Source organism: Microcaecilia unicolor, chromosome 1, assembly GCF_901765095.1.
Source record: "Microcaecilia unicolor chromosome 1, aMicUni1.1, whole genome shotgun sequence".
Classification (NCBI taxonomy): Eukaryota; Metazoa; Chordata; class Amphibia; order Gymnophiona; family Siphonopidae; genus Microcaecilia; species Microcaecilia unicolor.
In genome coordinates, this window is record NC_044031.1 from 388,225,572 (window position 1) to 388,238,340 (window position 12,769).

Here is a 12,769-nt window from a genome sequence, read left to right on the forward strand (position 1 = left end):
GGCAGTAGCAGAAGACGTCCAGCGGGAGAGAGAACCCATGGCATTATGGTGCTTTTTGATCTGATCAACCATGTCCTCTACCTTTTCTCCAAAAAGATTATCCCACCAGCAAGGAACATCTGCCATTCGCTGCTGGGTCTTCTGATCCAGGTCAGAGACACGCAGCCATGAGAGTCTGCGCATCACTATACCTTGAGCAGTCTACTCGGGATGCCACATCAAAAGTGTCGTAAGACCCCCTGGCCAGGAATTTGCGACACGCCTTCTGCTGCCTGACCACCTGGTGAAAAGGTTCGGCGAGCTCCGGAGGAAGTGCTTCAACTAAACTGGACAGTTGCCTCACCAAGTTCCCCAAGTGGATGCTCGTGCAGAGCTGGTAAGTCTGGATCTTGGCAGCAAGCATAGATCCTAGACTCTCTGCCCGGGGGCGCCGAGGCATAGTCTCTAGTACTCTTGGCTCTTCCACCACCATAGAATCGTGAGGAAGTTGGGCCTTCACCATTACAGGTTCTCCATGGACTATGTACTGGGACTCGGATTTTTTGGGGACCACTGGGTTAGAAAGAGGGCATGACCAATTTCGCATAAGCACTTCCCTCAGTGTATTATGCAAGGGGGCCGTAGCAACCTCAGCAGGCAGAGAAGGATAATCCAAGACCTCGAGCATCTTGGCCCTGGGCTCATCCACAACCTCCATAGGGAATGGAATGTCCTTAGACATTTCCCGAATAAAAGATGAAAAAGAGAGACTCTCAGGTGGAGACATTCTACTCTGAATTGGGAGTAGGATCAGAGGGAACCCCACACGACTCTTCCTCCCAAAAGTATCTGGGGTCTTCCTCCTCTTCCCACGAGCACTCCTAATCGGTATCGGACAAGAGCTCCCTAAGATCAGCCCAAACCCGAGCCGTCTCGACGTCGAGGATCGACGACCTCGTAGGGGGTGTCGAGAAGTCAACCCCTCCCTGGACTCCGGCGAAGCTTCCTCCACCGACGTCGAGGGGTAATCGACCCAGGTGGCAGCCCACGCCGGTACCACGGGGACCTCCTCACAGGTGATGGCCCAGATGCCTCCTCTGCAGTCGGTACAGAAAGCGCAAGCACCCCCGACACCGAGGCAGACTGGCGAAGCAAACCTTCCAGAAGCTCTAGAAGAAGGGCCCTAATGCGCTCGTCGAGAGCTTCCATCGGAAAAGGCTGGGAGGCCAGTGCAGGGGTTGGTTGCAGAATCTGAGGAGGTTTGAGAGCTGGTACCAGGCTGCCAGACGACCGACGCATCGGCACCTCCTGTATGGAGGGTGAGCGGTCCTCCCGGCGCCGACGCTTCTCGGGTGCCGACTCTCTCGGCTCCCCGGAGCTCCCAGTACCGTGCATGGAAGGAGATCGATGATGGTGCTTCTTAGCCTTCGCTCGACGCCCGTCATCGAGACTCCTCGGTACCGAGGAGGACGTGGAATCCTCACGTCTCCTTGGGGCCGGGTCCGACGAAGGCCGGTCCCGGGGGGCCTGCATAGCATTAGGCGTCAAGATGGGTGGAGACCCACTCGATGCCTCACTGCTCCCAGATTGATGCAGTCTTTCGACAGCCATTACCTGCGCTCTTGGTGTTGCTGCTTCTCTCGACGCCGATGCAGATACCCTCGGTACCGATGTCGATGCCGACGTCGAAGGACCGGACCAATCATAATAAAGTTTCTCACGCTGAGCCTCTCGAGCCACTTGGGTCCGCTTCTTCATCAATTTGCACAGCTTACAGGCAGCTGGAAGATGGTCGGGCCCAAGACACTGAAGACACCACGCGTGGGGGTCAGTGCTGGAGATGGTCCGGTTGCAGCGAGTACAACGCTTGAAGCCGCTGGGGGTCTTCGATGACATGGGCAGGAAAATAGCGGCCATGAAATTAAAAGGCTCGATGGTGCCAATAGAAAAGGGCACACAAAAAAAAGGGAAAAAGACCTGGCCGAGCGGCCTAAAGGCCGGCTGCGATGAAAAATAAAGGAAACGTCAAAGGGTTGAGGAAAACTAAGAAATACAGGAAAACAGAACTCTTTAAAAAATATATTTTTTTATACTAAGATCAATAACTACTAAAAGAAAAGAAGAAAAAAAAAAGAAAATAGCGGTAAACGCTAGAAGTCGTTTCCTGAGCCAAAAAAACTTTGCAGCGGCAAAATTCCTGACTACCCAGAACCGTGGAGGAAAAGAAACTAAAGGTGACACACTCACGTCGCAAGTGGAAACCTGCTCGCGCATGCACGGTGTGTCTTGTCCCGTGCGACGCCGCATTCTTGAAAGTTCTTCTTTTTTAAAAGTTCCAGTCTCCTGGGCCGTCGCGGACGACGACCCATCAGTGATAATATTCAGCCTGCTTGTCCACGGAGAATAACCTGTAGTGGAAAAAGAGAAAAAGGAACCTCCTGCTATATGGGAGAGTTCAAGTGATCTGAGTCACCAACTGCTGGCGTTGCAGGCGCTTATGACCCTTCATTACCCTCTGCCATTTGGGGTGGGCGGACACATCTGAGGCCTTCCTGGTCTGGCTTGGAGTAGCAGGAGGCTCCATCCTCCCCTCCTCTGGAATAATTTCTCAGGCCTCAGATACCGATTTAATTTTAGCAAGTGTCCATCTTTATAGAATACTAAGGCAAAGGGATGTCTCCATTTATAGTGAATGCCCAATTCCTGGAGCCTCTGAGTGACGGGATTCAGATCTGCTCTACGCTTAAGCGTAGCTGCAGCGAGATCTTGATATATCTCCACTTCATACGAGTCCCAATGAAAATGTGGGCTTGCCTTGCTGCTTTCAGTATCTTTTCTTTGAGTTTATAATCCTGAAAACAAGCAATGATATCTTTTGGCTTATTACTTTGCGGTGAACCCAGTGCTCTGTGCGCCCTTTCAAGGATGATAGAGGTGGGATCCAGTGAGGAGCCATCTGTAGTGAGCAACGAGCTTACCAGGCATTGCACCACTGATTCACAGTCTTGATAGCTAGGGACTTCCGGGAGACCCCGAAAACGGAGATTGCGCCGCCTGCTCTGGTTCTCCAGGCCCTCCATTTTATCCATCAATTGTTGCTGCCCTGCATGTAATTCCATAATTTGCGTATCCACAGACCGTAAGGCTTCAGAGTTCTCTTCGATGTGAGTCTCTGCCTCCTCCACTCTATTGCCCAGCTCGCGGATCCCACCATGCAGATCTCCCAGCGTTGCCAGGTCCAAAAGGACCACCTTTAAATCCGTTCGTATTTCTTGCAGCCAGCCTTTCAGCTCAGAGATGGAGATCATCTCCGAGTTCATCTGCTTCTCTCTCGCTAAACTTGTATTGTTTTGTTCCAGGTCCTCGAAGCACTCCTGCTCTTGTACAGCCGCCATTTTATGGGCCGAAGCACTCGCTGCTGATGTTCCCCCTGTAAAGGCATAGTGGGACAAATCCGCCGTCTCTGGTCGCGAGCTCATTGTTGAATCTATTCACAGCTACTACTTTGTCGCCAGGCACCGCTAGTACGGTTTTAAGTGCTGGGAAAGCATTGGTTTTCACCGTGGGAAGTGGGCGCTCAGTTCTTATGCTGCCATCGTCCTCAATGACATCGCTTTCACTTAACATAGTCTTTAAAGGAATTTGGACATCATGTATGGATGGTGGACAGGGAAGTATTGGAGGATCACAGAATGGGAAAAGGACAGCAGTTGTCTTGGAAGCATTTAATTTCAAACCATTTTCTGATATCCAATGTGCAATAATATTTAATTTCTGAGAAATATCATTGATAGCTTGTGGAGATTATGAGCAGAGCCCCCTCTCTGCCCATCTTCAAATCCTTGCTCAAAGCCCACCTCTTCAATGTCGCTTTTGGCACCTAACCATTGTACCTCTATCCAGGGAATCTAGACTGCCCCCAATTTGATTGACTGCACTTTTTGTCCTTTAGATTGTAAGCTCCATTGAGCAGGGACTGTCCTTCTTTGTTAGATTGTACAGCGCTGCGTAACCCTGGTAGCGCTTTAGAAATGTTAAATAGTAGTAGTAGTAGAGAGGAAAAAGAAGTTTGATATCTTGGATTGGAGGCCCAAAATATTCAGACCATGGGAGTTAGCTTAATTCCCAGTCAGCGCTGAGCCTGGATATTCAATGTTGGGCCGTTTACAGTGACCGGCGTTGAATATCCATTTTATTTTTGGCCAGTTTGAACTTAACTGGCCAAGCTGATATTCAGCACTAGCCAGTTAAGTGGGAACTGGCCGAAGATATTCCACCTATTGATACGGTCATATTTGGCCGCCAAACATAGCTGGCCAAATGCTGAATATCAGGGCTAACTGGCTATGTCATGTGACATAATCGGTCATCTGGCTAGCCGCTAAGCACTAATATTCAGACAAGATAGTCGCTAAGCGCCAATATTCAACCAAGTGCCGTTCCTGGCCGGTTAAATGGTTTTGAATATCGGAGGGAGAGACTACAAGTAATATGTGATATGGAGCAAATGACTGATTGGCAGCATGAAGAATGGATACACCTTGATATTATTTTTCTGGAGGGGAAGAATTAAGAACTGTTGGGGAGGGGGGTTTGTTTGACATTTCAGCGTTTATTGAAGAAGCGACAATGGATGCTGATGGTGGACTGCTTTGTTGGAGGGGTGGGGGGGTGTTTGGAAGTAGATTGTATTACTTTTGTTTTGTTGTTAGAGGCTACATATTATTGCTCTGGTTTAGTTTGTTATCCTATATAATAAAACGCACCTCCAACGTTCTGAAGCCGGCAGCGTTACAGTGAAGCCTGAAGCACTGTTCGTAGGCATCATAATAGCTCCGCCCTCCACAGGAATCGCTTCATAATAGCTCCGCCCTCAAGGCTTCGTCATCGCTCCGCCCTCTACAGGAAGCGCTCCACTCGCTGTCGTAGCCCCGCCCTCGGAGCACAGCTGATCAGAACTGCCAGCTGGCTAAGTTGCTTGCGCGTGTTCCGCCCTCCCGCCTAACTCGCTTCCTCGCACAGAACTCCTAACTGGACAAACTGCTCTGACAGAACTCCACCTGCAAAGACACTGGCCATCACTACACCAGCACAGCTGCTGAATAAAGAAAACCTGACCCCTGTGCTGCTTTGCCTCGCATGTATTCAAGTCTCCTACACTACTCCAGGCTCCATCACTGTGGGAACAGGAGGTGGTAAGGTGCTGGGCTGGGCTGCAGTGGTGTGGGGAATAGGCAGAGTAGATTTCATGTCACTATCTCTGACTTTCTCTCTCTGACAGACAGACAGACAGACAGACAGACAGACAGACAGACAGACAGCCCTTCCCCGCCCCCCCCCCCCCCCCCCCCCCCTCTGTGAAACAGTCAGATTCTCTCTATCTCACTGACACACATACTACACACCAACCCCACATTGGAGCTGTCTCTCACACACAATACACCCCCTCCACCACCCCCCCATTGGATCTGTATTACAATAATACATGCACACACAATGTGTATCTCAGACTTCCACTCTGACACACACACACTGTTTCAAACACACTGATTCTCTCACTATCTGTGTCACACATACTACACCCCCCACCCCATTGGACCAGGGGCGTATCTGCGTGGGGCCACAGGGGCCTGGGCCCCGGCAGATTTCGCCCTGGCCCCCCTCCCCACCGTCAACCCTCCCCCGCTGCTTACTTTTGCTGGCGGGGGGCCCCAACCCCCGTCAGCCGAGGTCCGACCCGCAATCTCCATATTTCGTCTTCCTCCGTGGCCATGTGCTTCAAGGAAGTAACGCTGCAGTGCTGATTGGTTGAATCCAGTTCGGCGTCTGACGTCGCTGCGACGTCAGACGCTGAACTGGATTCAACCAATCAGCACTGCAGCGTTACTTCCTTGAAGCACATGGCCACGGAGGAAGACGAAATATGGAGATTGCGGGTCGGACCTTGGCTGGCGGGGGTTGGGGCCCCCCACCAGCAAAAGTAAGCAACGGGGGAGGGTTGACGGCGGGGAGGGGGTGGAGAGAGGCGGCGGCGGCGGGGGGGGAGGGAGGCAAAAATGTGCCCCCCCTCTCTGGCTCTGGCCCCCCCTACCGCCGGATTCCAGATACGCCCCTGCATTGGACATGTGTCTCTCAATTATTCATTACCAACACAACACAATTAAAATAACAATCCCTTTCAAAACATTCATTCCAGGAAACAAATACCTTGCTAGCGCCCGTTTCATTGCTCTCAGAAACGGGCCTTTTTTACTAGTCTCTTTATAAAACAATACTAAAAAATGTGTGGATACAAAAAATAAAAAAAGAAGTTGGATATTGTCTGCATAGATATAGGAAAAAAGTTCCTAAGGTCTGAATCAGCAAAGCCAGTGAAGAAAAAAAGATATTGAAAAGAATAGGTCCTAATACTGAGCCTTGATGGACTCCATATATCTAAGTACATTCTTTACAAAAATATTTAGCCCATTGGAGCTGAAGTCTTCTAGACTGTAAATATGAATAAAACCAAGGTAGGAATAATCCTGAAATACCTAAGACTTCCAAATGATGTAAGGGGGTAGAATGGTGGACAAGGTTGAAGGCTGAAGTGAGGTCAAGACAAGAGCAGGATTTCATCACCTCTATCAAGAGCTGTATGAATGTAGTTTAATAGCATTAAAAGTAACTGTTATGTAGAATAAGCTTGCCTGAACCCATTTTGATAAGGGTAGAGTGCATGTACCCTCAGGCTGGGATGTGATGAATGATATGCCTTGATATAGCAGGGAGAAGGAGGCTGTGCAAGCAACCAGAGTAACACATACCAAGACAAGGCACTACACAGAAAAGAAGCAAGGCATTTGTATCACCACTCACCACCTATCCACTCCCAGATGGTGTTACAAATCATGGTCCTGAAGTCATCGGTGTAAAACTGGCGCCATGACAGGGGGAAGGAGGAGCAAAAACAGCTGTACATAGCCTGGCTCACAACCAATGGGAAAGCCTATGAGAAAAGATATAGTGGAGAGAACACATGATTTACCTGAAGCTGCTCTATCAGTGCACCGTTCCTGCATTTTATTAGTTCTCTACTGGATGGCACAAAATCTCATTCATATTGGCCGGTTACCAAGATCAGAATATGGCACAGTCATTCTTTTCTGCTATAAATAACAAGCAGTAACATTTTTTCAGTTATTTTTTTTTTTTTTTTGGCAAACTGGTTATGCACAGATTTAGCTAAAGGTGCAAGCTGAAGGCTCTCACAGTTTCCCTCACTTGTAGTAGGCTGTCTCCATACAAAAATGAGCGGGCCTCTTGGAGGAGACGAACGTAGTTGTCTGCAATGTACTCAAACAGTAGGCTCTGATTCTCGGGATCTGGCTACAGAAGAGAGAAAAAAAAATTAAGCACACATGAGGGAAAAAGCATACACAGAAAAGTGTTCTTATGGGTCTAGGGAAAGAAAGAAAGAGAGAGAGAGAGAGAGCAGGGTCAGATTAACACTATATTGGGTCCTAGGCAAACATATATTTGTGAGCCCCAATACCAGGATTTCCCAATTTCTCCCACGATTGACTTATTTTCTCACCCTTGCACTCTCCCTCCCCCTCCCCCCCACCAACATTTCACTTTTCCAGAAAGTAGCAGTGAAAGCACAGAGCCTGTCTGTGGGCATGATGGTAGTAATACGTTGTGAGTAAGCAGGAGGAACCCTGCAAGCACATGCCTCAAATGAAGAGGCTTAATGGTTAGAGCTAGAGAGCTGCCAAGTTACCCAGTTCTAGGAAGGAAATTCTGAATTAGTCCTGGATTTCTGCAACCCTATTCTGGTACATTATGGTTCCAATTGTGAAACACACAGTCATGAGAGTCTGCACATTGTTATACTTTGAGCAAAGATCCTGGAAGTCATGTCAAAAGTGTCATAGGCGCCCCTGGCCAAGAATTTTCAACACACCTTCTGCTGCTTGGCCAACTGGCGCACTGACTCGGCCTGCTCCAGTGGGAGACAGTCTGCTAAGTCCATCAACTTGCACACCGTAAATAGTGTAATAGATGCTCATAAAGAGCTGGTACAATTGTATACGGGACACAAGCACTGTGGCCTGGAACATTTTCCTCCTAAAAGAGTCCAAGGTTCTAGCTTTTCTGCCTGGGGGCACCCAGGTATAGTCTCTAGAACTTTTGGCTCTTTTGAGAGCGGACTTCACTACCATGGAGCCGTGAGGCAACTGAGGCCCATCAAAACCAGGTGTACTGTGGATCTTTGAGCCACTTTGAGCCTGCAAAGAGGTGGGATACAAATGCAACAAATAAATAAATCTGATACTGGGTGTCAATTTTCTTGGGCATGACAGGGACCGACAAAGGGAATTCCCAGTTTTGAATGAAGACTTCCTTGAGTACTTTGTGGAGAGGGATAGTCACAGCCTCCCTAGGAGGAGACATGTAGTCCAGGACCTCAAGTATCTTAGCCCTTGGCTCATCCTCCACTTCCAAATGAAATGGAATAACATCAGCCATTTCCTTTACAAAAGAAGGGAACAAAAGGCTCTCTGGAGACTTTCTCCTTTCAAGTGGAGGGGAGGGTTCAGAGGGAATACCATAGGACTTATCTGAGGAGAAGTACCGTGGATCCTCCTCTGACTCCCATGAGCATTCTTCATTGGTGTCAGTCAGAAACTCCTCGTGGGAGGCCTGAGACCGAGCCTGCCTCGACATTGAGGAGTTATGTCCTCGAGAGGGGCATTGAGGAGTCATCTCCCACCTCAACTCCGGCGAAGCTTCCTCCACCAATGCCAAGGGGGTACCAGCTTGGGTGGCAGTCAACACCAGGGCAGCACTTGGCACTGGCGGCCACACCACAGGCTGTGGGCCAGGTGAGGCCAGGGCGGGCTGGGCGGTAGGCGCAAGCACCCCTGACACTGATGCACACCGCTGCAAGATTCTATACAGCAGCTCAGGGAGCATGGCCCAGATATACTCATTGAGGGCTGACACTGGGAAGACTGGGGTGTCGGCTTCAAGAAAGGGCTGCAGAACAGATAGGGTCAAGATGGGAGTTGGGTCCTGGCTGCCTGGAGACAGGCACAATGGCACCTTCTGGATACAGGGGGAGCGATCCTCCCAGCGCCGATGCTTCTCAGGTGCCAAGTACCTCAATGCCCTGGAGCTCCCAGCACCATGTGATGAGGATGACCAGTGCCTCTTGGCCATCGCCTGAAGCTCAGTGTTGAGACTCCTCGGTGCCAACAAGGACAACGTCGAATCCTCACGTCACCTTGGGGTCAGGTCCGATGCTGGCCAGTCCCGAGGGCCCTGTCCAGCAGTTGGCATCGAGGCAGGTGGAGACTCACTTGACACACTACTGCTCCCAGTGTCTATGGGTCTTGAGGCAGCCATAGGGACCGATGCTCCTGATGTCGATGCTGTCTTTGACGCAGACGTCGCTGACCTCGATGCCGATGCCAACGTTGAGGACCCAGGCTTGGCTCCAAAATTATTTTTTCATTGAGCCTCTCTGGATAGATGTTTCCTTTTCTTCATACAAAGACAAAGGACACAGTTAGCAGGGCTATGGTCGGGCCCTAGACATTGCAGACACCCCAGAATGGGTGTCTGTGCTAGAGATTGTCCAATTGCACACGGTACAGTGCTTAAAGCCACTGGGAGATTTAGAGGACATGGATGGAAAAACTTCCAACACTAAATCAAAAGGCTTGATGGTGCCTGAAAAAAAGGGGCAAGGCACCAGGAAAAAAAGATGGGAAAGACCTGACCAGAAGCCAGGCGTAAATGCGGCCTAGTGGATGGAAAAGAAGGAAACTTAATAATGGACCAAAATAAACTAAAAAAGTACGGGATGAGAAGGGAAAAAACAAACAATCTAAAGTCTGCAATGACCTGTTCCTTGCCAAATCCAAAGGTCACTACTCCATCCTTAATCTCCTCGAACTATCCGCCGCTTTTGACACTGTCAATCACAACTTACTTCTCGCCACACTGTCCTCACTTGGGTTCCAGGGCTCTGTCCTCTCCTGGTTCTCCTCTTATCTCTCCCACCATACCTTCAGAGTACATTCTCAGGGTTCTTCCTCCACCCCCATCCCGCTCTCTGTTGGAGTTCCTCAGGTATCTGTCCTTGGATCCCTTCTTTTCTCAATCTACACCTCCTCCCTTGGTTCCCTAATCTCCTCCCATGGGTTCCAATATCATCTTTATGCTGATGACACCCAGCTTTCTCTCTCCACACCAGACATCACTGCAGAAACCCAGGCTAAAGTATCGGCCTGCTTAGCCGACATTGCGAACTGGATGTCCAACCGCCATTTGAAACTGAACATGGCCAAGACCGAGCTTATTGTCTTCCCTCCCAAACCCACTTCCCCTCTCCCTCCACTCTCTATCTCTGTTGATAACACCCTCATCGTCCCCGTCTCATCTGCCTGCAACCTCGGGGCCATCTTTGATGCCTCCCTCTCCTTCTCTGCGCATATCCAGCAGATAGCCAAGACCTGTCGCTTCTTCCTCTATAACATCAGCAAAATTCGCCCCTTCCTGTCTGAGCACACCACCTGAACTCTCATCCACTCTCTCATTACCTCTCGCCTTGACTACTGCAACCTACTCCTCACTGGCCTCCCACTTTGCCATCTATCCCCCCCCCCCTTCAGTCCGTTCAAAACTCTGCTGCACGTCTTATCTTCCGCCTGAACTGGTACACTCATATCACCCCTCTCCTCAAGTCACTTCACTGGCTTCCGATCAGGTACCGCATACAGTTTAAGCTTCTCCTTTTAACTTACAAATGCACTCGATCTACAGCCCCTCCCTACCCCTCTACCCTCATCTCCCCTTACATTCCTACCCGTAACCTCCATTCTCAAGACAAATCCCTCCTGTCAGTACCCTTCTCCACCACCGCCAACTCCAGGCTCCGCCCTTTCTGCCTCGCCTCACCCCATGTCTGGAATAAGCTCCCTGAGCCCATACGCCAGGCCCCCTCCCTGCCCATCTTCAAAGCCTTGCTCAAAGCCCACCTCTTCAATGTCGCCTTCGGCACCTAACCATCATACCTCTATTCAGGAAATCTGGACTGCCCCTACTTGACATTTCGCCCATTAGATTGTAAGCTCCTTGGAGCAGGGACTGTCCTTTTTGTTAATCTGTACAGCGCTGCGTAACCCTAGTAGCGCTCTAGAAATGTTAAGTAGTAGTAAATGCCCCCAAACCAGTGAAAAACCACTGAAAAAATGCTGAAAGGCACCATAAATGAAGCTCTTCAGACCGGGCATGAAGAGAAGTCAGAGACACTGTCCTCTCTTCACTGTGGTAAATAAAGAACTGCGGTAGCCGCGCACAAGCAGCAGGCGGGAAGGCACCCACACATGCGCAGTGAAGCATGTCTCGCATTCCACAAAAGTTCTTTTGGCTTGTCATAAAGCCCGGACTGGACAACGCTGCGCCACATTACCCACTTGTGAGAATTAATGTCCTGCTTGTCCTCAGAGAATGACATGAATCTGTTTAAAGTAACAGATTCATAGACAGCCCTGTGCAGACTACTGAATCTGTTTTATTCCCTCATGGGATTTTTACTTGAAGAGTGCTTGGATAATTGATATTAGCTGCCAGGGAATGGGGCACACATTTTCAGATCCCATTCCTTCATTCAAGCCTTGCAATGCCCCACCCTCACCCTGAGAGTAATCCCCAGCCCAGATTTACCTGATACTTTTGGAGAAAGATCCACCAGAAGCTTCCCAGAAGGATGGCTTGGACAGCCGGAGTGCTGAGAAACTGGGGCAGTTCCTTCACAGTGCATGTGGCCAAGAACAAAAACAAAAAACAAATGCCAAAAGGTCAAATAATTACAAGAATGTATGTATGTACAGCAGACCAAAAGATAGATGGACTCAGCTCATTTAGAAGAGGTGTTCTGCTGTCAGCAAATTTTCTCAGGGAGATCATGATAACCAAAACCCTGATTTGGGAAGCTTGGAAACTTGTGAATGATTTGCATGAATATGCTGCTGCTTGTGCTTACAATCAAAAGAAATCTAAATCCATCTGATAAAAGAACCCATAGAGGGACTATGTAAGAGTAAAAGTAAACTAATAGCTCTTATTAAAGAATTTTTGTATTGAACAAATATGCAAGGTAAATACAAAGAAAGCAAAACAGGAATGGAACAGAATGCAGAGGCAACATAAACAATCCCCTCTCTTAACTGGAAAGCCCCCCCCCCAAACATACTAACCCCAAGGACTTAACAGAGAAAAACTTCAAATCTTCTCAAGGTCTGTGTTCTAATAACTTTGAGCCCTCCAAAAACTAACCCAACCCTATCCCCCAGACTATTAGGATACCCGCGAAAAATCCTGAAAAGCATTTAAATCTTGGCTTCTCGCTTTGGATGATATTGAGTACAGGTAGGGCTTCCACAAGAACAGAACATGTTTTTACCTCATAGGATCACATCGAGCCCCAGAAGATTCACACTGCATCAGGGTATGTAGTTTATTTCCCCAGAATGTAAGAAGCTTGTCTTGTAACCAATGATTAAGGATGCATTTCTTCCCCACCATGTATGCTTTGTGCAAAAGATAACATTTACCCTTACCCCTAGCCCCAAACAAGGAACACTGGTTCAGTAGAATCCCTTCCACCGACCAGTGCAAGGGATGCCTGAGCAGACACTGTAGACAGGCGAAACAGCCCTCCAGGAGGCCTGTAGGCGCCTAAAAAGCCACAAGCCATGATAAAAGTATTGTTTTGAAGATTACATTTGAGGAATAGAGG

The 12,769-nt window shown here is 49.0% G+C and overlaps 1 protein-coding gene across 1 annotated transcript in view; it reads right to left on the reverse strand.

Moving 5' to 3' along the window:
* The window catches only part of FAM227A (family with sequence similarity 227 member A), a 263,367-nt gene that overhangs the window by 173,144 nt on the left and 77,454 nt on the right, over positions 1–12,769 (reverse strand). The window contains exons 2-4 of the mRNA XM_030210759.1: positions 11,695–11,778; positions 7,243–7,347; positions 6,838–6,967 (exon numbers count right to left, since the gene is read on the reverse strand). Of these exons, the coding sequence (XP_030066619.1) occupies positions 6,838–6,967; positions 7,243–7,347; positions 11,695–11,778 (319 nt within the window). The remainder of the gene's footprint in view (positions 1–6,837; positions 6,968–7,242; positions 7,348–11,694; positions 11,779–12,769) is intronic.